Here is a 27,619-nt window from a genome sequence, read left to right as displayed (position 1 = left end):
AATGGCCATGTGACCACCCAATGTAAGCCACTCGGCATTTTGCTTGTGTATAAAACTAAAAGAACAATTTGTACAGCTCTTATTTTGGAAGCGACCTGGCCACGGATGACAGCTCAACGAAGTGGCCTATTGTTTGCCAGTACAAAAATATGAGAATAGGTTTTCCCCTTTTTTCAAGGAACAAAACAGGTGTTAAGATGTTGAAGGAAAGCTTTCGTGACTTGCAGGAATTCATATTCTTTGGGTCTTTTGGAAAAGCCACGTAGATAGAAAAATTATTTTTAAAAAAATATCACGACGTTTCGATCGCAACACAAGCAATCGTCATCAGGTGAAAAAATATAGCGGGAGAGCTGCTGAGGCAACTCTCCCGCTGAGGCAGCTCTCCTGCTAGATTTTTTCACCCGATGACAATTGCTTGTGTTGCGACCGAAACATCGTGATTTTTTTTATCTACTTGGCTTTACCGAAAGACCCAAAGGTGTTAAGATATTATAACACCAAACTGAAACCTTTTACAAGAAATCATGTCTGCATTAACCACAATACTTGTGGTCAGAATGCAAACAAAAAACGTACTCTGATAATTTATGCATGGTCCTTGAAACTGATTGGTCCACACCAGAGACAGCTTTCTTTTGAGCCTAGTCTCAAAACGGTGTTAGACCAGAGGACGCCAAAGACCAGGGGATGCCAAAAGGACATTTATAGCAGCCAAATACTCTAAAACGCATGATTATAAATGTGGAGGGGAAAAACTTAAGGGCCCGGATAAAAATCCACACGACCACGGGGAGAACATGCAAACTCCAAATATACAGGCATCAGGGTCGGGATTGAACCCACGACCTCCTGTGTACCAGGTGAGGTAGTTAACATCTCACCACTGCTGCGCCTAATGCACCTCGTAGGGCCCAGTTTTTACCCCCACTCCGCTGCATGAGCTTTTGACTCGTTAAACCAACCCTATCTGTAATTAAAATGCAATTTAAAACCTATCAAACACCACCTGGCGATCGTCTCGTATGCTTAATCGCAGTACAATAAACAAGCATAGCAATGTGATATAATATTGCCACAACGACATCCAATGCAAAAGAAATGACATTTAGTCACTTAACTACATCATTTTATGATTTCCATGTTTAATGCCATTTCTTAATTTACTTCATTTGTTGTAGTTTTGCATGTTAAAATTATTAAAATCATACATTACATGTGAAAATCCACAGTCCTATGTTAATCCACAGCTGAATGAGGGCCCTTCTAGAACACGCAGGTTTGTATGGGTTATTGACCATTCTTCACCATGCAGGTCAGTGCAGGTTTGTGAAGATAGGGAGCATAGATGCACAGTACAATGGATTTTGCTGCACTGCCCTCTGCTGCCCTCAATGTAGCACAAGCCCCACAAACTGACTGTACCAGGGATCGGCAACAAAAAGAGCCATTTTTTTCCGAATGATAAAAAAAAACTAAATATTTCAAGAGCCACAATGCTGGTAAATGCAAGACGGTCCTTATAAATAACGTCACGAAGAAGCAGTGCTTAAAGAACCGTGTGTGGCTCCGGAACCGCAGGTTGCATACCCTTACCCATGGTGAACTGGACTCGCATGGGCCATTGTAAACTGGATTTTCATGGTAAACTGGAATTCCATGGTCAGGGGTTAGCAACCAAAATAACAATAAAAGCCATTTTTTCCAAGTGGCACACTGAACCAAAAACTCACCGTGGGCCCAGGTGGGTGGGAATGCGTTATAGCCGTGAGATAATTCACAATCCCTTGCTTATACTGTACTATACTTATTTTGTGGAGAAGGAAATTAATTGGTGCTAAAATGTGTTAGTGTGTCCATGACTCTGCGTGTGTCTCCATGTCTGTGTCTTCATGTCTCCGTGTGTATCTCCATGTCTCCGTGTATCTCCATGTCTCAGTGTGTGTTTCCGTGTTTGTTTGCCCAACTGCACATGCATGACTGAAGCAGTTGAGAGGGCCTGGGGTCTGGACTGACAGCTGTCGGTCACACTGCGTCACGAACAATGGAGGGAAGGGTGGGGGGGCCTTGAAGTTTTTTCGTGGAATTCCGAAAATAATGTGGCACATCTTGGACTTCGCTGCAGCACATCTTGGACTTCGCTGCAGCACATCCATGTGCCCCGTGGTACACCAATTGCAAGCACTGTCTTTTGTTACAGATGTGGTACAATAATAGGGTTTTTTCATTATTACTATTACGGTATAATTTAAATAAACATGTATTCAATATCACATTCTGCAGCACTCAGTCCAGCTTCAAGTTAAGCCAAGCACACCTCTTTACCCCCCGAAGATTTAATCAAACTTCTCACGATTACCCCAACTGTATGTGCCAAATCAAAATTAACCTGATAATCTTCACACGGAAATCGGCACCACTCCACCTTAAGTCTCGCAGAAACCTAGACAAGAATGCAGCCAATGTTGGCACACTGGAACGCGCAAAATTAAACGTTACTTAACTGCCTCCCGGCCTTCAATGTGGCAGCCCGAGTTGTTATTCTTTAATTAACTCCAATATAAGAAGAACAACAGGTCTGCAAGAGCAAACACTGCAAGTTAATCACTTAATTACACGTGCATCTATCATCAATAGTTACAGTAACATGTAATGCGTAATACAGCTGTTGATACGACAGGGCAGGTTCAACCCATTGCAGTCGGCGTACCGGATGTTCCACAGCACTGAGACGGCTCTACAAAAGATCACTGCTGACCTCTGCAAGATCATGGATGACCGGTGCCTTGATCTCGCCGCTGCCTTCGACACCGTCGACCACGAGATATTCATCAGGCGGCTAAGGTCAAGGTTCGATATATCGGGTACGGCACTGGGGTGGATTGAGTCATACCTACATCGATCACAGTTCATCAAGCTGGGTAACAAACAGTCATTGCCTATGCCCTGCCTAGTTGGCATACCTATTTTCAACATATGTCTCTCCGATCACTGATGTCATCTTATGGCATAACATCAAGTTCCATCAATATATGCTGATGACACGGAGGCTTGGTGGTGAATGATTTTCCAATGCTGTAGGATATTATTTCAGAAGCCACTGGAACTTTGCACTTTGAAATCTAGATTTTAAACGGATTCCTTTAGAACTGCATTTTGTGTTTCATATGTTGTCCTTCCCCCGCACCTTCGATTAGCACAGTTAGCTACGTACGTTCAGAAAAAAAGTTCAACTAAACATTCATACATTATAAGACAAATTCAGACAAATCCTGGGTGCTATGAATATAAGTAGCCTTAAGAAAGCAGTTACAAATGTAAAGTGTAGTAAATACTGTCGCGATGACATTTATTCTACTGTATGTCTTAGTTGTCACAAGCATTTGCATTAAATATACACCACCTATATGATTTACGGGAACATCTGAATATTGGACAGCCTTTCCCAAACATTTATAGATCTGGGTATATAGCAACGCAATTAGTTGGGCCATATTTCCCTGAATCTGAAAGTGAGTGGTACATACTCATTAATCATTTATATTCCCTTTCATGGTCTGTGTCCTTGGAAGTGGCAATCACTCAAAGATGGAAATGAGGTTCGCATACATTCAAGCAGGCACAAGCCATGGACCAAAAGGTTTAGCTTTAATAGTTCCACATTTACATAAATATTAGCCTCGTCTAAAGTGTGTATCCCAGTCTTATTAATTATCATCCATAAGCCTGCATTGCCTTATAGCAATTTATCCTACAGGAATCTATAAGCCTATTTAACAACGTATCGGAATGCTTCAGGCATCCTAGATTTTTCACATTTGAACAACAGTTAGCTTTCCTGTGAGGAAATATTCGTAGATTAAAGTTGCTATATAAAACAGTTGACCGAACACAGAATAGCTTGACGACATAAGAGATTGGTGCCAGAAAGACATACACTACTTGAGCATATATTGGCACAAGACAAGGAGATTGGAAACAAATGGCGAAATGTGCAGTGGACACCTACAGGCTATCTGCCCGTGGATTATGATGACAAAAGGGATTTAACTACGAAGTGTATCACACTACAATGATACGTAATGTACAAATTGTATTGTTACTTTATTTAATTATTAGAGCTGGGCTGTCTGATTGCTTAAGTAATTGAGTATATCGATGATTGGTTCCATTGCTGGACGAATCGGTTAACACGACAGTAGCTGGGTGGCCAAAAAGTCTCACCCACGTGTGACGCTGGACGGGAGATAATGGGAGGGGCCTAATGACGTCATTTGTATCATGAGCCGCATCACGTTGGGCATAGTTTGTAGGGGCGGCTGCTATTTTTAAAGAGTCCGAGTAAGCAGAGGACAAAAAAGGTGTCGATTGTAAGAATTTTTTGATTGATTGACAAAACTAAATCATCGTAGTTCTAAACATTTTATATCTCCATATATATAAAAGACAAAGTTGTGATTATGTGTGTCTGTTCAAAATGTTTAGCGTACTTCCCGACATGCAACAAACTTGAAATTTTCCATGTGGATACTTTCCAGACTGTACACCATGCCAAAATAATAGAAAGTAATATTTGGGGGGGGAGCTCAATAATGCATATATTTTTTGCACTGCAAGTGAGCTGTGACGTCAAATCTGTCATGTGACCCGCGCACGTGGAAACGTAACGCATTGTCGTGTAGTGTTTAGCGCTACGAACCCGGCGACCCGAGTTCGATTCCCGCTCACGGCCACCACCGGTGACGATTATTTGAACCGGTCCTGGGCCTCCCCTAGGTCGACTCAACCTCAAACGAGTAACTGGTGTGGTGTGTGAACATCGCCACTGGGGAGACAAAGGCGGCCGGGTGTGGTGAATCCAAGTCCCGGGCAAAGCCGGGTAGTACAGCTAGTAGTGTATATACACAGTGTGTTTCCCTTTATTATATGCCATAGACATACACTACTGAGTAGATAAGCACTAATTCAGTTTCATATCGAGTAAAATCAGTTGAAGGCAATAGGCTTTTTTTTCTCTGGGGGAATGATACTAAACATAGATGATGGTATATTTTTTTAGTGACATGATGGAGGCACTGGATTGATCTGCCTGTCTCCCATCTGTTATTAGATTTAGACATACTGTACTGATTTCCAAGTAACCATAGCAGAAGAACTTGTACACCTGCAGTGACCAAATCAGATATAATCTATCAGCACTTTAACACCTCATCGAATATCCATTGTATGCTAGTGTGCATATTTTATGCAAATTTTACACTTAGGTAAATTGAGTGCACAAAACTCTACGTAAGTGCCAAGTAAAAAACAAGAAAGAAAACGAGAAGAACAATAAAATAACAAAATAGATTTCTCAAATGGACATGCAACCTTGAATTATGACAATTCAAGGATTAGATGGAAGGGGCCGAGAGTGAATCGTTGCGCGTGTAATATTTTACACACAAAGCTTAGTAAACCAGATGTTATTCGAAAGGTAATGTAGTGAACGTAAACAATAAAAAAGACATATATATTAAAATGTGTTTTCTCACATTTTGATTATAACTTTGTCGGAAATAACCATTAACTTTGGGGTGCAATACAACACCTGGCCATATATTTTTTCCTGTGGCATAATTACAATGACCCTTGGCCTGGTGGCTAACGATTGCAAATACTGTAGGATATTACTTGTATACACTCCATCCTGTAATTTACTTTTCAACGGAACAAATTACACCGATTTTAATCAATAACCTACCGATAATTCACGATCTAAAACATTAATAACAAATAATATACACTATTCTTAATCCATGGCTAAAAGCAGGGGTGCTGAAAAGTCCAATCATTGTTTAACCATGATGCCAGTGCAAGGGGGCATGTCAAGACGATGTTTTCACCAAGCATTATGAAATGCCACAAGATTTTAAAATTCCGTGCTAGGATTTGGCCAAGAGGCAACAATTTAAACCCTAGCTCCCTATTGATACATACGCATTATCTCCAACTGGGACGAGAAATGTGTGGTGTATTGAAAGCCATTTAGACAGCTAACCTGAACAACAATTACGATCCAACCCAGGGGCCAAAACATTTAGTAATTTTTATGAAAGCAAATGCACACTGTAGCAAAACACTGCAGTCGTCATAGAAAAAAAGCAAGCTGGCAGTCACCATCTCTTACCAAGTACAGCAAATTCGCAACAAGAATAGATCAGGACTCATTCAAAAATACTGTAATACTATACATGATTGGTGGTATGATTCATCTTCTGCCCCTTTCCCTGGCATTTCATGGATGCGAGTCATTTACATTTGTTTTGTCCCTGTACACGTAGCTTCTCGTGGTTAGCGCCGAACAATACCAGAGAGCGAGACAGCACAACCACAAAACAACTTTGCAGCGTTATGTGTTTTTACTTTCATGAACCTAAGCACAACTCGAAGCAGACATTGTGCATTTGGAGCCTTAAGAATCTCTATTTATTAACAAATCGACGCATCATTACCCTGCTACAATACATAACTAAATTTGGCTTATTTAATTTGTGGAAATTAACTGTTACTTGTGGGGGGAAGGAAAATATTTGGCCACAACTCAGCATTATGAGTCATAATTACAATGTAACCGAGGCCTAGTTGGCAAATAGTAACAGACACGTTGGAAAGAACATTTATGAACGCTACACATGTGCACTTTGTGACTGCAGGAGTTAACTGTGTCGGAGCTTATTGGTCAACTCCAGTTAACTAAAGTTAGGCACAAGACACTCAGCCACGGTCCCCCTATAATAAAGAAGAAAAAAGCATCCACCGCATCTGAATTATCAAGACCTATGTTACCTTATTTGCCAAATCCAACATTAATATTACCTATTTGTTCCACAATTAGTTAAATCCTAGATGAATAACAATAATTAGAAATTGACTTGAACTGTATTCCCAACAAGACACTTTGTTTCTAAAAACAACCCGTTGTGACCTGCGACTTCAACCGAGCATATAAATGGACATAATCACACACTTGTACCTACAAGGCAGGTACATAGCAAGATAAAAATAGAGTTTGTAACAGTGTTTGCTTTATTAATGTACTTGTCTGAAAAGTGATCGCACTCGCACCATGCTGGTCCTGCATACTCACATGACACAACAGCCCCCCCACCCAAGCTGAATTAATTTCCATTCTATGCAATATTTATGCACAGCTCATGCGTTTGCATTAAACGCAAATGCCAATTTGCATTTAGCTTGGACAGCCAAAACAACTACACTGGAACAATTTCACATACGATATTAAACGGTATTAAACATTAGCGTCCACGGATTACACAAACAAGCCCTTTCACAATATTTCTATTTGAACTGTGATGCTGCTTACCCTGTAGCTTAGCAAGTGTCGGAGAATCAGATATGCTGTTGTCAACGTGGCCCTGTTCGTCGCCACCAAGGACCGGCCTTGGGGAGTGCTGCTCTTGGTCCGAACGTTGTTCTCCCGGTGACACGGGGAGGCACTCGGCGGAGCTTGCGCTCCTTCGCTCCTCTGCTTTCCTGCTGTGGCCTGACCCGCACAGCCGGCCCAGTGTGTTCATGCTCAGAAAAGACGGCATCCTAAAAACTACTCGCCACTACCAGCCTTTATTAAACAGAACTGTCAGATAAATAAAATACGGTAATATTGAGAAAGTAAAAAAAACGAAACTCCTAAAATTATGGTCATCAAATGCTTAGAATCTATCGGAGACCATTAAGTGTACGGTGGGACGTCACTAACTAAATGGCGTAGTGCGTTTCAGAGCCTCTGTCCCTATTACTCAATCTCCTAGCAGAGGCTTATCAGATTAAACAAGGCCATGTTAAGTCAGCTGACATGGCTTTCATTCTAATTCTAGACAGTTATCTGGAATTAGACATTGAACCCTGACTACACGATGTACCTGACCAACTATTCCGGTGGCAGCCAAATGCAATAATCGATAAAAGCGATTTGCTATATTATCAGCAAAATTTGTCAACAAAAAAACAGTGCAATAAGAGGCAAATTAACAAGGCGTTAAATAACATCATTTGCTAAAATCGTAGTCATTTTAAAGAACACATTTCATCCTTTAAAAAAAACACAATTAATTTGTATAATGATATAAATGTTCACAAAATTATAAATAACTCTTATTCTAATTTTAATTGTGCTTGCCGTGCAGCTTTGCACTTCACTTACACTGTATATATTGTGCGTTAAAACCAGTAACGACAACTACGTAGGTTCCTTTAGAAAACACACTCATGGCTTTCTCAAGGACAATCCTGTAAACCTTTATTACCGTATAAATTATGCAAAACACATACCCCCAGCTATTGTACAACATTTAGTGCTGCAGGGAGGGCGGCAAAAACACTGCGCACTTGCACCTGACAAGTTGAAGCATAACGCCGCGCAAAAAGGTAAGCGTACAGGTATTTTACTGTGTATGTAATTCAACACGAACCTCCGCAGATGAAGAAGTAAATGATGAGGACAGCTCCTGCTATGACTGTTGTAATAATAAGAACAAGGTTGTCCAAAGGATCGAACATTTCACAGCATACATTTACCTCTACCCCGCCACCAGCACACCTTTCAGCCAAGCCACTCTGCTTCAACACCGGAAGAAACCTGGCACTCACAGCGTGGTACGTCATGCAACCATATAAACAAAGGGGTGTTCTGAAACCCCAGTGAGATCCATCCCACCATAAACCGGTTTTTCATTCAGAAGATACAGTATTATTTTTTGTGTGCCATCCAGCCAATTCAAGACCAGCCACATTTTCTACTTTTTGTAGACACGCCCAATGGGTTTTAAAGCTGACATGGAAATACCGTAACATCTAAGCAACTTTTTGCGTCATAATTGTGGCGGTGGGTGCTCGAAATTTACTTGCAGCTAGGTAGAGTACTTGCCTATGGTTCAATCGCCTGGAATGCGGCTTGATCTTGCCAGATCTGGGGACCTGAATCGTGCTTGGATGGGCAACATCCGAGCCACGACGGGTTGTTAGAGGCAACGTTGTGGGCAGGAGAAGGCAGTGCCACAAAATCCAATATTGTATGCTTCCCGTGCCTTTACCAACCCACACTGAATAGCATGGTGAAATATGGTCAAAAAACACCCACGACCAGCCACAAGTGTGGGGAGACCTTAATCCAGCAGTGGATTTACAAAAAGTGCTGTTCCACGTACAGTACTGTAATGGAACACGCCTGAAGTAAATACCTGTAATGAGTGTTAATGGCAGCAATAACAAATTAAAATGTGTTAGGCTGGTGGCAGATCGTAGTTGGCAGTGGCTCCAGTGCAAATATTTACTAAATGAGGTCTCCTGTTGTAAGCTTGGGGCATGGGTTCCTCAGGTCCGTGGGTCACCGGTGCAAATGCACCACCTACACATTGGACAGCTCTGCCACTGAGTTCGGTCTACCAAACCTCAAATTACCCTAGTTCTCTGCAGAGGTTGCACAAGTCTACTAGTACATGGTATCAGTAATTAATTTCCTTATTCCGTTAGAAATATAGTTGGGGGGGGGGGGGGTTGGTAAGAACAGGCAGAATAAACACTGTCCAGCAAATAAAAGGCAATGAATGAAATTACTCAGCAGGGTTGACCACAACATTGTGAGATCCAAACTTCGCACAGCCCAACACTATTGCACAACGTGTGTATCGGCCACCGTCAGTGTTTATCACTTGTGGGGTTTTTTTCACAATTTCTCAGAGCGATAGGCGCTGATAAACCATGGCCACGTGTTCCTTAAACCACTGATCCCTCTCTTCTATTCCGACTGTCTTTATACTATGCAGGAATATTATTTCGCGTAAATGAAATTCATACAAAATGTAAATAGTGCAAGGATTATGATGACTAATGCATACTTTCTAGCAGCTCTTTCATGGTATAATGCAACTGTAAAATATAAATGTAAGCACAAAAAAGAGCACTCTGAAGCACTGACACGTTGCCACTTGAGTGACGCTGAAATAAGGGTAGCAAATGTGCTGGAAACAGCCACCAGGGCGATTACATCGGCAGACCCTCGATAAACATGCACAACATGGCTCCATGACCATTAATGTGACTAACACATCCTCTACAACAACACTGTTACTGGGCCGCCAGTCTTGTGACGCAGAAGGTGAAAATGAGACCCTGAAATACCAGACCCAGTGGCACTGGTGCATTCTACGTACGTCGTGTACTCGCAAGTGCTTATTGCACTACACGAGGAACCGTGCTAACGGAAACGGCGATTGATATCTGAAGCCAGTTTGTAACCCCTCTCCTACACCAATCCACGCCACCCAGTGTGATAGAATATGGCATGGGGAGGCTTTCATCCAGCAGTATACATACCATATACAGGGGAATACAGTGTTTTATAAAACAGGATACACACTATCGTGGTGCTACGTGGCGGGATGAAGAGGTCATTGCCGTAAATCCTCTTTTGTACGGTGCTTGCTGTGCCAAAACATCTATTCTCCCCACCTGAATTAACCCTCACTGTTGAGTATGGCGAAATGACCCGCACGACCCGCAGGACCTGCATGACAGGGGGGAGGGCCTAATGCAGCAGTGGGTTTGGATGTATTTACAATAGTATGGCTAAATATGATACTGTCGTGGTTAGGGCCTGATGAATTAAAGTTGAACTCAGAGGACGCAAAGCTCTGCAAGAGAAGTGTCGAAACGGAGTAGGTGGGAGCATTCCGTGTGGGGGGAACACGGGATGGTGGGTAATGGAGAAGACAGCCAAATGGGATTCGATGGGAGACATGACTACTTACTTAACGAGCACGTTCGATACTGCAAAACCAACATACGATTTCACAATATTCACATGACCATAACTTTATGGCAGCCATTACCAAGGAATTTACAGTTTATTACACTACACTATATGGTTCATATTCCATCAAAATCAAACACGGATGCCACATACTTTCTGGCCCGAAATAAATCTGGCAAAAAAAAAGATTTCAACATAAATCGCGTAGTGCAATGGGAAATGTTATTAGCCCTAAAAAATGTTTACGTTGCCGTGTCCGCAATATTATATTCTCCAAGGAATCCCGAAACTTTGACCAGCCAGATGAAACTAGCCACAACTGCACCAAAATACACATGATCACCATGACTCAGGCCATGACACGTGAGACGGCCACATACTCGAGCTCATTGGGAAGCTTAGCGTCATGTCCTTGGCAAAGTAAGGTCAGACCCTTGGAATGAATGCTAGGGTTCGCATTCTAAAAGCATCAGCAAAGCTCTTGGGACCACGGAATGCCATCACAACCCTCTCTCACGGAGTGCATTTTTATGATTTACTGTTAAAGATTTATAAAAAAAAAAACGACTGCTTTAAATTGCAGCCAGAGTGTTGGCGATAACGCGACATCTTATTACGTTAAAAAAACTGGGACTGGGCTCCAGATCGATCGTATTATCACAGATTTCCATTTTACACTTATCGTGCACCATTTATGCAAAAATGAAAAATGTACTGCATTGGAAAAAGATTACCTCCACTCTGTGCATCATCCCACTAATACAGATACATACTGCAATTTAAACGTATCAGAGTTACCGTAAGGCAAGTAACTTACAATCTTACCGCCTAACCCCACTTAATATTCAGGGAATATTAAATGACTGTCGTGTCATGTACACGGCCCAATATTTTTGTTCAAAAGGACTTCAGGGACCAATCACCTGCGCATAACACACTGGTGTTTCATTTGAAACTTCCTCAATCTGTCCATGAGGACTTAAGCCGTGTATCACCTTACGGTGTACAACAGCAAAGTGGTGCAGTGGAAATACCACCGGCACCAAAGCAGCAATCCACCCCCTACTCTGCCAAGTGCAGCAGTAGCTCTCAAAATATCCCACAGCCACATGTGTTAGGGGCTGCCCGACAAAGTGCATCAAGAGCCAACTCCGAGCAGTACAAATAGATATTACCTGCTATCACCATCGTTACCACTAAGAAACATGCTCCCTAACAATAACATGAAATAAAAAGCAATTGCTGGTACGATTATACCTGACCATTGTTACTCTGTCAAGATCAAAAATAAGCTAGAGTAATACTCGGGCACCCTTTGTTATAGCTAAATACTACAGCAGAACTCATCCGCAGTGATGTGGGCAGGAACATTGCAGATTCTTTAAATGTCATCTTGTCCGTAAATATACTCTACTTATTCTTAGGTGTTTAGAATTATACTCTACTTGTACGTGAAAATCTGCAGATAATCACGGATAACAGCAAGAATACGGCTGCGGATCAGTTTGCACGGACCATGCATCTCTTGAGGACTATAGGAGTAGCAAGTAATAGGGTCACTGATAATAGGAGTTATACTCTACTCGATACGCATAAACATGTAGTGTGTATCAGTGGAGATATGACATTGTGCTATAATTATGGTAAATAGTATTTGTATGATTTCGATATGGTAAGGAAAGGTACTACATTTCTATGTTTGTGCTTTGTAAGATTCCCCGAACGGTCCCAATATCGAAGCGAATTCATACATTTCTCAACACAAAGCGAGTGCACCATGTATTGCAGAAAGGCAGCACTGTACAGGATAATGAAATGGAATTGGATGCCCACAAGAGGACACAGTAAGGGCACGTCTTGGGGCTCTGAAATAAATTAAATTATGCTGAAACACACAAACCACGGACATCCTTCACTTTGACATTAATCTGCCACGTGCACAGTTTTTTGCGAGATATTCCCATCAGTACTGTATTAATAATCAATTCAGTCTTCAAAATAAAGCACTTTCAGTTGTCGAACTTTAATTACCATTTAGCAGAGAAGTTTCAATAAGATATCCAGCACAAGGTTTAGTGATAGCAATAGGGTACTATACGAAGAGTCGTGGATCATTCCAGCCTTACATTGCACGCATTATGGCATAGTTGGACATCATCGTTACCCCAGGGCAAACGCTATGCATATTTATAAATAACAATGCATATGTATGGCCACACCTGTGGGGACATCTTGAAAACACACACAATATGAAGACGCCACAATAACGCTGAAGTGCAATACGCAATACTGTACAGAACCCGGGCATGTGCATTGTATTTGAGAACGCTACTGCACATACGGTATTTGGTCACTCAACGCTGTACCAAAGAGCCCCACAGAGAGCATGTTGAAATACATGGGGTTGGGTTACTACACACTGACGTGATGGAAAAAAAACTGACCCAAGGACATTAATACAAAAACATCTCCCCGTGAAATGTCTTTTGCTGACAAAAAAGCAAAGTAATTAGGAGATCCCCACGGCGCATCTAACAAACTGTTGCCCAATTTAGTTCCAGAGTTTTGTTTTCATACGTTAGTGAGACGTGGTGTCCTTGTGTTGGTACAAAAGCCACAATCTTACGACGGGGAAAATCCTGATGTTTCGTTTGAGATCACAAAAGCAGGAAACTCAAACATAACAAGGCACCAACCGACAATTGTCTTATAGAAAAGGGGGGGGACTATTATGGGGAAAATGGCTTGACTGTGCCAAAGACTATATGTACCCATACACTCCATGTGATGTGGTATTTAGCAATACAGCACATATTGCATTTTCTAAAAGTGTTTTTCAATTAACAACATACGCAGAATTCTTGTGACGCTGTGGATTTGAGATGTGCGAAATGATCCGAATGGTATGAGTTTTATTTCAAGCCATGGCTAACAATGCAATTAGTAGCTGGTGATATCTGAACCAGACCTGGGCAGCATCACCATCACCAACCCAAACCTGACCAGCGTGGTAAAGTATGTGCACTGTATTGACAAAGGGCTGTAATTAAAAAAAGACTCTATGGGAACCTCATTTGCCAGTAAAAATATGATAATTGGTTTTTTACCCTTCTATCTGACAACAAAACTGTTCTTTTGTTTGTATTATGACTGCAGGTATTGCGGTCTATGCAAACATGACTCCTTGTAAAAAGGTGTCAGTTTTGTTGCCAGATAGAAGGGTGAAAAAACAATTATCATAAAAAAATACTATTTGACAATTTATTTATCCAGAATTGCAAGAATATAAAAGTGTATTATCTAGCTGACTAATATGTGAACAGAATTAATAAAAAGCAAGGTTATTCTCGGGGTTTTTATGCAACTGTCATGCCTTTTGTTCAACCTATAAAATGAATGACTGCACTGCAATGTATTGTACTGCAATTTTTTATGTTTAGATGTTTGAACCTGGATGGTTTCAAGGCTCACCTGCCCTTCTAATTCTATTTTTTTTATGAAGCCACTCAAACATGTGTTCCATTCATGCTGTAATGTCTTAATGCCAAAAGCATATCATTATTTTGGAGATTTACGCTACGATTTTACGACACCTGCATTCACACCCTCATACCTTTCAACCAAATCTCACCCACTTATACACTTTTTGCACCATTCATGTGCATTCATGCGTGACAGACACATACTGTACAACCAAAATGTACAGCTCACATCCTATATATTTCACTTGGTTTGACAATTTCTTTAAAAAAATACCGACACAAAGCTGCCCCATAGTACAAGACCCAGACTGCTTTGCGCAGCTGCAATGTCCCTTCACGCACAGGAGTTGGCAACTCTTCCCAAGACCACTTCGCAAGCTTTTTTTAGATTTTCTCATTCTTTCATGAATACATAAGGCAAAAATGTGCTGGTTAACCTTGAATAACCTTCATATTCAATCACTGCAAGTGCTCTGAACAGTAACGTAATGAAGTACAAGTACTCTTCAGTATTAGTCTCAATATAAAATAGATACACAGTAAAACTTGACATTATTTCGATACATTAACGTTTTAAACATAGAGTACCTTAATATTCACGGAAGAACCTGAAATTTGCCTCTGTAATTGTATAAAAAATATATTTAGACGTGGAGTTTTTCATATATTAATTATGAAATAAAATACAGGTTTACAATTGTTTTTTTTACTTTGGAATAGTTACTGTACAGTGTACAGTGATATTTCTCTTATACATATTGGGATAATGTTATATCCACAACTCAAAATCGATTCGTGGGAATGCCTATTACGTGCAGAATTTATTTTATTATCCATGTTTTTTAAATAAATAAATTGCCAAAAGTGGAGGAATATTTACCCTATTATCTGAGTCTTCACATGGATAGGAGGAATCACTTAGAAGTGGCAATGAGGATGATGGCACCATTACATATTATTTTCGCATCTTCCATTTATCTGCACTGGACAGCAAACAGGAGTAGTTACTCAGTAGTGGTGGTACCCTGGAACCGCTAAATTCTTAATCCTTTTATCCACGCATAACTGCACGGATAAGAATACAATGTGAGGAAAAATGTGACTAACAGGATCCACGAATGCCACCCCAAACAAGATGGATAAGATGAGTTTCGCCGTATGTGCTTCCATCCAGCTGAGGATCTTTCACTTGTTTTCACAAAAACACCCCTTAAACCATTCCCGGAGACAACTGTCAGATGTTTTCACACATCTTACAATACTAGAGACTACCCTTTTGCCCGTCCAAGGACGACGGGTATATTTCAGCAAATCTGAAACTTGCAAGCGAAAAGCAGACCGCGACGTGATATTCATTGCATCAATTCGTGTGTAATTTGTAAGGCAGCGGTGACACAGACTTATTTAATTGTAAGGTTATAATCCCTTGTTCATCATGACGTCCTTTTTACTTCGATGTCTCAACAGCGTTACGGAGATCACGTGACGTGAGGGTTCTGCCTTCGTAGTGAGGGTTGTAAGTTGACGTCGAGGAGGGGGGAGGAGGCGCCTCGCCCCCCCCCCCCATGTGGAGTGACGTCACCAGCTAATTAATATTAATGTTGGGGGGGGGGTGTCCACTTGGGAAGACGTCACCTCTTCATGATTATTAATGTGGGGGCTGCTCAATGTGCAGTGATGTCACCTGCTCATGATTATTAATGAGGGTGGGGTGCTACATGTGGAGTGATGTCACCCGCTCAGGATTATTAATGAGGAGGGGATCCATATGGAGGACGTCACCTGTTCATGATTATTAATGAGGGGGGCTGGCCGACGTGGAGTGACGTCACACGCGGGACACACAGACATTCTTGGCTCATTATAGTAGCAAATAGTCCATCAGCAAGTTGCATGTGGTGTGATAAAGAATGGGTGTACTCCCATCGCTTCCAAGACGTCTGGCTAACGTGCAATAGTGGTTCGGGCAAACATTTATAGGGCTGCACATTTACCTTTTACTGTACAATGCATGTACAGTAAAACCTTGGATTGCGAGTAACTTGGTCTGCGAGTGTTTTGCAAGACGAGCACATTTTTAAAATAAATATTAATTTGATAAACGAGCGAGGTCTTGCAATACGAGTAGCACGTGTATACGCTTTGTCTGCCGAGCGTCACGTGATCACAACTGATATACGAGTGCTTTGATATACGAGTGCTTTAGATTACAAACACGTTTCCAGAACGAATTATGCTCGCAATCCAAGGTTTTATTGTATTTATAAAAAATCCAAGATAAATACATCTAAGCTTGTAAAAGTGTCTAGAATTACTCAATAGCGCCACCTATCTGCAACAGTTACATTTTATAACATACCCAGTGCTGCTGCATCATATTTCAGTGGGAGTTTCAGTTACAGCAATTCACATCCACACACAATTCTTGTAACGGATTGTGTTTGTTACGTAAAACAGCGACTATAAAATAAGCAAAAATAACAGGTCAATATGACAATTTATACTTTATTTTACTGTAAACTCGGAAGAGGTGAAGTCGGGTAAAGCAAACACACAAACTTGTGCCAAGTAGTTGCAATGACACACGGCTTTGTAGCCGTATCCTGTGCGACGGTAATAGTATTCTTTGAATAAGCTGACATTTCCGAACAAAGATGGTCTCTATTCACGTGAATCAAACTAAAGTAGAGTGAAATACAGACCTGCAATGAAAAATATGAGAAAAAGCAAGCGTATAAGTGCTCTTATCCATCCATGACTTTTATGATGTGTGCATGGTCTGCGAAAACTCATTATCTGCGGCTCTTTTCTGCCTATTATCCAAGATTGTTTGCTGTTTATCCCCTCCTCTGTAGATTTTTAGCGGATAAGAGTCACCACACGGTGAAGTAGTCTGAGCTTATTACCCACAATTATGCAGCTATTTTTTTCCCGAAAAGATAAGTGGAGTACATTTGCACATACTGTGTAACATCATGGATAATAGGATGTGTGATGTGCATCCCGCACATCACCGTAGTTAAGAGTCCGAACGTACCGCTGTTATTTAGAAGGCAACTGCACAACCAATGGTGTTCGCAGAAATGCACAATACAGTAACTAAACACAGAACCTTAAGAACATTATCCAAGCTCGAATACACCTGGACAAGTTAGGCACGGCAGGACAACATCATGAAAGCTTAAGCCGACTTTAACCAGCACAACGGAGGCACAGCAGCAGTCCCGATAAACATAAAGGCTGTAACAAAAATAATGTTTTTAAGCACAATTAAGTTGAAATAACACCACAAAATAAGTTTCAATTTCAGTGGTGTCAATACAAAAACAAATCAAATTTCATTTTTATTCAAGTAAATTCAAATTTAACGCTACAATCTACATAGTAAATGGAAAACATAATACATACTGCATGGACCGCAATATTAATGATGCTAAATCTGTCCTGCATCGCACATAAATACTATATATCCCGTACTCATCCCCGGAGAATGAATTTGGTTGTCATGGTGGAATGAACCACTATAAGGAATTTATACCCACAATTACCAAAAGAGGGTGCTGTATAACGCAATGAAACATGCGGTACATTTCTGCTGTACGTGTAACTATGTACAAAGTCACAAGCTCCCTTTCCAAAAGAACATTTCTCACAAACGCATGACTGACATTGTCACTCATCAGCAAATAGCACAAACTATGATCTTTCCACACTGCGTCATGCATTTTTTCACAGGTTAAACAACAAAAAACCAGACAGAACATGGACTGGATAACCCCCCACCCGCCACTAAAGCAGCAAGCAGGCTTTACATTGAAATGTTCATTCGTTGACCTTTCGTCCTCATAGCTGACTGTTAGTCAACATTGACAATGTAATTTAAAGCCCACCGTGGTTAGAGATTCTCTGAAAACGAAACATACCGGCTACCCAAAACAACCGTGCTAAGGTATAAATCTGTGTTGGCAAGCTTCCACGACAGGAAATATCAGTACGTGTATCTTCGTAAATTGTATAAGTGTTGATCCATTTGAAATCCGTCCGTATCGTATTGTGTTATAGCAATGCGAAATATGGAAATAGCGGGGCAAATGCGGTGCTAATTCAATGAAGACCAAATACTCTGTGAAGTATGTACACAACACAAACACCACTAATCGTTTGAATCGTAAAACGTGAGATCAAACATAAGGGTAGAAGAATATTTAATGAATGTCTAAACGCTTCGCTAAAAGTATCAAAAGGTAAAGTGGGTAAACATGTAATTGGCAATCATACAAAACATGCCCAATTAATAATGCAGTCAGGCTCCAAGGAATCTGGGATAAAGGTTCAGTTACGAACAGAGATACCAGCAAGACCTAGTCCATCTCTGATTGCAATGCATAATTGAATTATTCATGTTCATTCTATGCCAGTAAATGTTCATACATTCAAATCCAAAGAACACCACGGAAACATTTGGAATGGTTTAGCCTGGAATTTTTCATGAAATAATTCACCATAAAAGTAGACATTTTTTCAAACGGTGAGCCAAAAAACATAAAGTAAACAATGGTACATCTGCAGAATCCAGCTGCAGCGCATTATGTGTTTATTGGCAAGGAAATTCGATTTCCATATAAGAATAACGCACAAATAGAAAGGCCGTCCTGCAATAAAAATTATTAACCCTCTCGTGACTGAATTATTAAAATAACATACTGATTTTAGGAGTGAAAAGGAGGATTACCCCAAATGTGTTGAGAATGTTTAATAGAATTTCATGGAACCTATAATATAAATGATAGTACATAAAGAATGAGAGGGTTACATTATTTAAATTTTAATTGAAAAGGTTTGTGTGTTTTTGACAAATGCTATTCAGGTCCCAGTGGTGTCATTGGATAGAATGGGGTGGAAGTCCTACCAATTTATGCTGAAGCCATCCAATCAATGACAGTGAACCCTCTAATGGCGTGGGCCAATTACTCTGAAATTAAATGACATATGGCTGAATTAAGTCCCTCTCATTTCCATAAACCTAGTGACACCCTTTTTTATGTGCTTCAGGAAGGTTCTTTGAAATAGTTAGGTTCAGAAGGTCACGAGTCAAAGTTTAACCACTAGCTTCCACGAATAAACAAACTAAAGAATTCCAAGCTGGCATCCAGTTGTGCAGATGGTGAAACATGAGGTGCTGTGGTCATACGTTGTAAACTCAAACAAGGCGTAGTTCTTCTGAATGTCGTACTGCATAAAGCAATATGCTCAGGAAAACACAATGTACAGGACACTGTACATTATTTTTGAAACTTAATTACTCTAACTTAATTCCAATACTTAATTACCCAAGCTAAGCAATTGCATTACTATACATTCTGCTGAAGTTATGCATTTCCAGAAGGCTGTGGAGCCAATGTGTTGTGTAAAAAATACTTCTTTATATATTTTATATGAAGGACAAATGTTAAGTATATTGATGGGTACATGCACAAGCTCACGGGAGCCAACGTCTGGCTTTCTAAGTTGAATATTGGAGTGATATCTGAACTGGTTCTAAGCCCTCTCCTTCACCAACCTGCACTGACCACTTTGGTTAAGTACGGTCAAACAACCCCATGACCCACACAGCATGGGAGGGAGGTTTTCATCATGCCATAGATTGACAAATATCTATAGATATGCAAGTTGATGAAGCTAGCAAACTATCAACTTTTACGAAGGGAAAGAACATTTCTAAGCAAAAAATTACCAAGACAAAGAAATTGCCATCTAAGTCAAGGACTTGTATTTGGATGCTATTCTACAAAGAGCCAAAAAGCTTTCCATAGGTCCCAGACACAAACACTGCAGTATCACATAAAAATACACCCCAACAGCAAAACGTTAACTACAATTAAAGAGGAATTTTAATGTTAGCTCGTAAAGTTACTGGATAAGTATGCTGAATTACAAACACATTTGCAGTTTTACAACTAAATAGTGCATCTATGATTGTGTTGATGTAAACATGAATACAATTTTTGTTTACAAAAAAACTACAGCAAAAACAGTCTACTACAGAATATATTAAAAACATACTTTAGAATTAGTTGGTTACTTTTCTATAATTAATTTCATTTCACAAACAACAAAAATAGCTAAATAAGTTTGATAATTACTTGCTTCCTAAAAACAACCATTCTGGTCAGCGGTCACCATACAAAGACGGTCGAATTAAAAACAGCATCACGACTCCGGTACCTTGCATTGTGTCAGCTGGCTTTGCGTTAATGCCCTCTTTGGCATCCCATTAGGAGACGGACGAAGGCCCTGTCCATCAAACCCCGAGAGTGAGCGGTGGCACCTCTCACACCGGCACACAAATGCAGTGGCCCCTATTAGGATTTCACCATCGCTCTCCTATGCAGGGGCACTGTATGACTGAACCGCACCTTTTCTGTGGCTGGTGTGGCTGTGGAAGAGACCATTTTTCACGAGCAGCCAGGGGGCCCTACCACTTTGATGTTAGCCGACATTTAACTAAGAGCCTACTATGAAGACAGGCTTTGTGCTGTGGACGCAGACACTTGATCCACATTTGCATATGAATGTTTTAGGACATTTTAACATCTCATTTTGAGTTATGTCAAAAAGTAGATCTTACACATTGAATGTAAAGGCTCTACCAAGCCTAGAACGTGGAGTGATGTTCATTATATAACAGCACCTTCTACACATCATGCATAATTTGTAAATAGCGAAAATTTTATTTATGAATATGTATCATGCTAAATTTGACATTCACATTACGAACTTGAATAATCGCATTCCCACGGGCTAATAGATGGAACAGCAGTGTTGCAAAAACAGCCATCACCCAAAACAAACTGAATATAATGGATCACTATGCTGCTTTGTTTGGTGGATTAGTCCAGATTACACAGGCTCGCTATTGTAGAGGACACAGTCATCTTTTAATGTTCATACAATGACCGCTGGGTTCCTAATGCCTACGGGAAAGATGACATGGCAAAATGTCACATTTGTGTGTTGCCTGCAGCTTTGTTAGTTGATAGCACAACACAAGGGCATCTCAGTCATCCACCTGATCATATTCCCCAGGTTAAATTTACACCAACAATTCAAAGTCAATGCAGATGGAGATTAGGTAGACCCCTTTGATAAATTAATATACTACCTGCCAGATCTACTGAGCTCAAACATGGGAAGGTACAAGTCTAGGCAGTTGAGACAGGAGAAAGCAAGACATTTGGAAGATCAAGGGCATGTGGGGGTTGTAGTGCGTGGGGGGTTGATGGCTTGGTGCTTTGAGAGGAGTGGAGTCGGAATTACAGCTGCTTTCATTTACACGCTGCCCATAAAGGTATCATCCATTATTAATAAGACAGCAGATTGAGCTTAGTTTATACAACTATACACGCTTGGTATTGTGAAGTTTTAACATACGAGTTATCACTCTAACCCACCCATGTCTGTTGGCGACAAACATCTTATCTAGATTTTAGAGTCCCAGGTGCTTGCCAACATCTCAGGTGTGATTGTTTGGAATGCTTCTGATACAGACATCCTGTATATTTGCTTAGGAATTAACTGGACATAATGTGTCAATCAGAGCCGCTGTATTCAAAGAGATTACTTTCTTGCCTCAACTGACCCACAGTTTGAATCCCAATTTGGTGCTGTGTAATATAAAGGTGCAGAGAATACAATATAAACATGCTGGATACATGTTAATGGACATGAGGGAAACTCATAATAACAATAAGTGTGTTTACGAGACTAAAGTAATAATTGTGTTCGTAAATATATTTCTTAAGAGGTTTTCGCAGTTGTGCCGTATACATTCCCCGATGTGTTTTTGGGTTTTACCGCCTGTTGTCCAGCATAACGTTTGACGTTTTTCTCCGTGTTTTGGGAGCTTCTTCAGGAACAGAAGCACATTGGAAAAAAAATGTTGGACATCATGTCGAACAAAACTCAGTGCAACCCAAAAACACACCAGAGAGTTGCTGGTAAATGTTCAGGCGCACAGCATGAGTTAAACATAATCTAATAACCACAGCTACGGTGTTAACATTCAGCGGTTCAACATTCGAGCAGAAGGGTTAACCTCAATTGTTAGAGATTAGGTGGCGAAGGTGTAAAGTTTGCAAACCGCATGAAATTGTGCGCATTTAAAATATATAGTTTGCATCACAACTCGCGTGAGAACACAGCCGATTGGCCCAAAACAACGAACATTCCGCAGTGCTTGAGATTCAGCGCCACCCGGCAGCACTGCGCACATCCCAAGCAAGGAATCCCAGACATGACAAGGCAGTGTGAGCCGTGACGTCAGTGAAACGGGTCTCCCTCTACACACGATGTCACCTTGATGTGCTCAGTCTCAAATACACATGTATTTAGTTTGTATTTACACCATAACGCAGCCGCAGCATCACCTGATCTTGAACGTTTTCTATCCTACCTGTATGCGTTTAACTCGGGAGTAGTATTTGAACAAATACGAGCTTGTTTTTATGAATGTTTGAGTGCACGACCCAGAGTATGCAAGTAATTATGTTCGTAAAATTACAATGTATATTGCCTAAACGTATGCACTTATGACCAAGTCAACGTGAATGCGCTCAGTCTTGACAAATCTCAGACGCCAAGCAAGGTTGTGATAGTGCTTTGATGGATGTCACATGGGCTGCTGCAAAACCATATTGTCAGCAGAGCAATATCAAAAAAAGATCATTGTTGTGTTCTTGGATCTTTCGGTAAAGTCACATAGAAGAGAAATAATAAATAATAAAAATAAAACATAACACAATTCTCACGACGTTTTGGCCACAACACAAGCAGCCGTCCTCTGTTGGAGCTGTCTACGTGACTTTACCGAAAGATCCAAGAATATGAATCCCTGCAGTCACGAAAGCTTTAAATCGAAATCATTGTTGTACTATACCATGCTCCACATTTATGCTCCCCGCTTACACCAAAACTGTTCAGCATGGTGAAGTATGGGTCAAACAACCCGCACAACCTACACAGCAATGTCAGGCCGTCATCAAAAGGCCTGCACATGTACAAACCCATGCAGTATTACAATTATGACATTTCCACAAACGTTTAGCAATGTTGCTTTGTTGTAAGATTGGGAGACTTTAGCTTGTTCATTGAAGACGTGTAAAAAGCAATTACAGTATTACCGTAGGCCAATGTACAATTTGCCCACCAGCATGCATTTCTTTCCACATACTGCAGTTGTCATGACACACACAATGGCATGCTATGCGAATCACATAGCATGCATATTACACACGGTGCATGAGCATCGTCGTGCAGCCAAGCAAGTGAAAAAAAGATCACAAAGTATGAAAGAATGCAGAATGGTGACATTTCCCCCGTTACATAATTGTTTACAATTGGCTTGGACCAGCTTCAATTTAATTACACTGCTTACTTTTTGTCTCAATGAGCTTTCACCTGGGACCCAAGCAGCTGAGTTACATGAACTTTCTCAAGCATCACTATACCTACAACTGGTGCCTTCAAGGTTAAGCAATCACTAAACCATATTTATGATTGACGCTTCTGAGTAATGACATTATAGGGGCTTAAATGTCTTTAGAGATTAATTAAATAGATGGACAGTTGACTTCAGTAATTGGCAAATGAAAGGCAAAGACGTTTTAAAAATGGGATTTAAATGCACGAAAAAACTCGCTATTTTAACCGAAACTATAGCCCCTATTACTCGTGCATTTGTAAAAGGTCCTTTACATTTTTTCTACTAAGTACCACCAGGTGAGAAAGAATTGGTTTGCGAACAAAAGTACGGGATTTACTACAGCGTAGGTTTTCGCGTTTATGCTGTATCGCTTTTTCTAATCCATTTCAAGTTGGACCACAAGTGTTGTTCGCTACAATGCCTGACGTTTTGCTTCATGTGCTGGGAGCTTCTTCAGAAACTTTCTGGAGAGCTTCAATTCCTGTAAAGACTCCCAGCACGTGGAGCAAAACGTAGGACATCACCCCGAACAACACACGGTACAACCAGAACGCACATCGGAGAGCATTCAAATTATTCAGCTGTGGACCAGCTCATCGTATTTACATTGTTTTCCTTTGTAAACAATGAAAAGGCACTTGACTTCTGGATATTGATGCAGTCATTAAAGCTCTCACAACCCAAGGCCATTGAGAATATAAAAACCATAATCAAATTAACAATAATGGAACAGCTACATTGAGAGTGCATGGACAAGTACCATAAAACGCAGTATTAGGAGACTCAGAAAAGGAGACAGGAGACATTAAAATGTTTTTTCTATTCTGAAAATATAGCCATTGCAGATTAGCCATTGCAGATTTGCTGTTTATATAATTTAGTCAGTATAACACAAAATTGCACTTAACTGCAGGAAATGATAGATATTTATTTTTAAGAGATACGAACAAATTTCATCCGTGTGTATTATCCATGATATAATATATGGATCCAAAACATGGACATAAAAAAATGAACAAATGAGAACGCACAAAGAAGCGTGAATAGATGCATGCTTGGAATGACACTGCCAGACAAGAGACATTTGCGTATAGAACACAAATGAACCTTATGGTGGGACCATGTGGTCCTGAATAAACATAAGTCAAAATCGTCATTAATAAATTACATTTTGGCGACTCCGTCCCACCGCGCACATAAACGCCGTGACCCGCCTGGCGCGGATCATTCTGTTGTGATGTCACGCCCAAGTGCAGCAGCGAGGACGAATACGCAGAAGAAACAAAACTTTGAAACTTTGATTAGCGCATCGTGTAGAGCTCCTCGAGAGGAATGGATTGCCGTGTCGTTCGCCTTCAACAGACATAAAATCACGTCGCAACGCAGTTTATGCGACAGCCGGGGGCTTATGGGACCCCGGGGTCCCGCCATAAGGTTCATGTGCAAATTAGATATATTGACAGTTCAGAAAAGTGGGCTTTGGGGCCGTCCATAAATGACGTCACGCGATTTTGGACGATTTTTGACCCCCCCCCCCCTTCGTCACACGGCGTCACAAAAAGTCAGACCCCCCTCAACGATGACGTCACAAAGCTCTGCCCTCCCCCTACAAAAAAAAACATGCTTCAAATCGCTTTAAACTATTGTCATTGTAGTGCGAATTTAATGTGGCGCTGCACTCTGATGTTGTATGAGAAAACATTTATTAAAAAGTCTATTTAATTAAGTAGAACGTGTCGTCTATATTTATTTAAAGTTGCGCATTATGATGTGACGTCACATTTCTCAAACCCCCCCCCCCCCTCGTCACACATCGTCACAAATGCCCGACCCCCTCTCCCCCCTCGGTGTGTGACGTCATTTATGGACGGCCCCATTTGGCAGGACTCGTCGCTGTCAGGAATGGTGACCGGTGGTCGATACTAATGAAGGAGTGGCAGTTTAAAGAAGAGAACACGCCGAAGAGAGCGTCTATGATGGGAGATGGAGTGATGAAATCATCTCGTGTACAAGAACTCCATAGAGGCTGTCGCAGCAGCAGAAGACCGGGAGAGATAGCCCACGGCTTGGAAAAGGGCCCTTCATTCAGCAGTGGATATACATCACTGCTGATGATGGTGATGCTGTTCATGCTGTTTATCCTGTTTCACAGCACTCCTCTGTTCCACAGCACAAATAAGGCATTAGGTTGCATGTTGGCCAGACAAATAAGGATGAGATCATTGAGAACAGAGAATGTTGCGTGACAGCCTGCAAATGAGAAAAAGGACTCCAAGCAATGTTTACTCTGAATAAATAGTGTATCTATGTGCAGAATTGTCCACAATGGGCACATCAACACAGGGAACCATCTATGGTGCAGATTTTTCAAACGCACAGCACTAACAGGAGAAACTCCTCTTATCCGTGACCCTCTTCGCCGCAAAAAAATTATCAACGAGAACTGTAGGATTCGAGAAAACTCCAATTATCCACGGATATATTCTTCGTATTATCCGTAATTAACTACCGCTTTTTCATCCTGAATATCGTTCGTGAATGTGTTCGCCGATAAGTTGAATATGAAATTCATTCCATTATCCGTGGTCTATGTTTGCGGATAAATGGAGCAAATTCGCGGATAATAGGATCGGTGTTGATCTATCCCCCATATCACCGCAGTTAAGAGCCGTTCTGTTTGTCAATTGTTTTAAATCATTAACATCACCGCGTTCTCAGAGACTTAATCCACATCAACAATACACTACACGCTCACGATACAATCGCCATCATCATCATCACCCATTGTCAATCCACTGGGTGGATTGGTTGAAAACCCTTAACATTCAAAATTGTATGGGTGTTTTCCCATCTTTGCCGTACCAAAAGGAGGCTAGAAGAAGCCACTCACTGCTGGATGAACACAATATACACACACAGAAAAACAAAGTGTCACGGGTACAAGCGAAAACACCAGTCGGAAGTCATCACACGCAGAGCCGGTGGCAATTACTGGCGCGTGTGCGAATATGCAATGCGCAGAGATTGCTCAGAGTACCATCATCCATTCTCCAAACTCGTGCCACTAAAACCACACACACACATCATCATCGCACGCACGTTTTTAAACAAAGCCACGTAAGCTCACGAACGCCAAATAGAAGTAGATGCTCACCGATGGTGCTCATGGTCAGGCGACGTTGTGTGTCTTTCCGGAACACGTGCGGTGGGCAACGCTTCTTCTTCGCTTTTGCTGGGCTGGGCTGCGAGCCTGTGACTGTCGGAGCCTGCGAATCCGTCCTTGGCGCTGCGTTTGTCGCACAGCAGCCGTCATGACCGGAATGCCGAACCCCGAGAGCTCGATCCCGCCCCCAGCGCGATGTCGGTGAAGACGCAGTGCCCTCTCGCGGACACGACGAGAGAAGCACGCCACCGGCACGATCACGAGCCACCAGCAGCCATCGTCAGTCAGCACCAGCAGCACGGGCATCACCACAACCAGCATCACCACCACGACCATCGCCACCACTGCAATCAACATCACCACAACCAGCATCACCACCACGACCATCGTCACCACTGCAATCAACATCACCACTGCAATCAACATCACCACCACCACCACCATCGTCATTAACATCAGCAAGATCACCACCACACCCAGCGTCATCATCACCACGACCATCATCACCACGACCATCATCACGACGACCATCATCACCACTGCAATCAACACCACCACCACCCTCATCATTAACATCAGCAAGATCACCACAGCTAGCGTCATCATCACCATCACCAAAACCAACATCACCACCACGACCATCATCACCACGACCATCACCACCACGACCATCATCACCACGA

The 27,619-nt window shown here is 41.3% G+C and overlaps 1 protein-coding gene across 15 annotated transcripts in view; it reads right to left on the bottom strand.

The window, feature by feature from the left end:
* LOC133343436 (actin-binding LIM protein 1-like) overlaps window positions 1-27,091 on the bottom strand; it is a 91,120-nt gene extending 64,029 nt beyond the window's left edge. For 7 of the 15 annotated variants that reach the window (XM_061553052.1, XM_061553041.1, XM_061553047.1 and 4 more), the window contains exons 1-2: window positions 8,472-8,644; window positions 7,367-7,546 (exon numbers count right to left, since the gene is read on the bottom strand). In XM_061553052.1, the coding sequence (XP_061409036.1) occupies window positions 7,367-7,546; window positions 8,472-8,559 (268 nt within the window). In that variant the 5' untranslated portion in view covers window positions 8,560-8,644. Of the gene's footprint in view, window positions 1-7,366; window positions 7,547-8,471; window positions 8,646-20,517; window positions 20,711-26,927 lie in introns of those variants that run through there. The other 8 variants (XM_061553039.1, XM_061553042.1, XM_061553036.1 and 5 more) reach the window with 6 other exon arrangements.
* Between the last annotated feature and the right edge of the window lie 528 nt (window positions 27,092-27,619).

Source organism: Lethenteron reissneri, chromosome 17 (genome assembly GCF_015708825.2).
Source record: "Lethenteron reissneri isolate LAM-NWPU_2019-01 chromosome 17, ASM1570882v1, whole genome shotgun sequence".
In the NCBI taxonomy this organism is placed as follows: Eukaryota; Metazoa; Chordata; class Hyperoartia; order Petromyzontiformes; family Petromyzontidae; genus Lethenteron; species Lethenteron reissneri.
The sequence above is the reverse complement of the archived record's forward strand: the minus strand, read 5'-3'. Positions and strand labels throughout refer to the sequence as shown.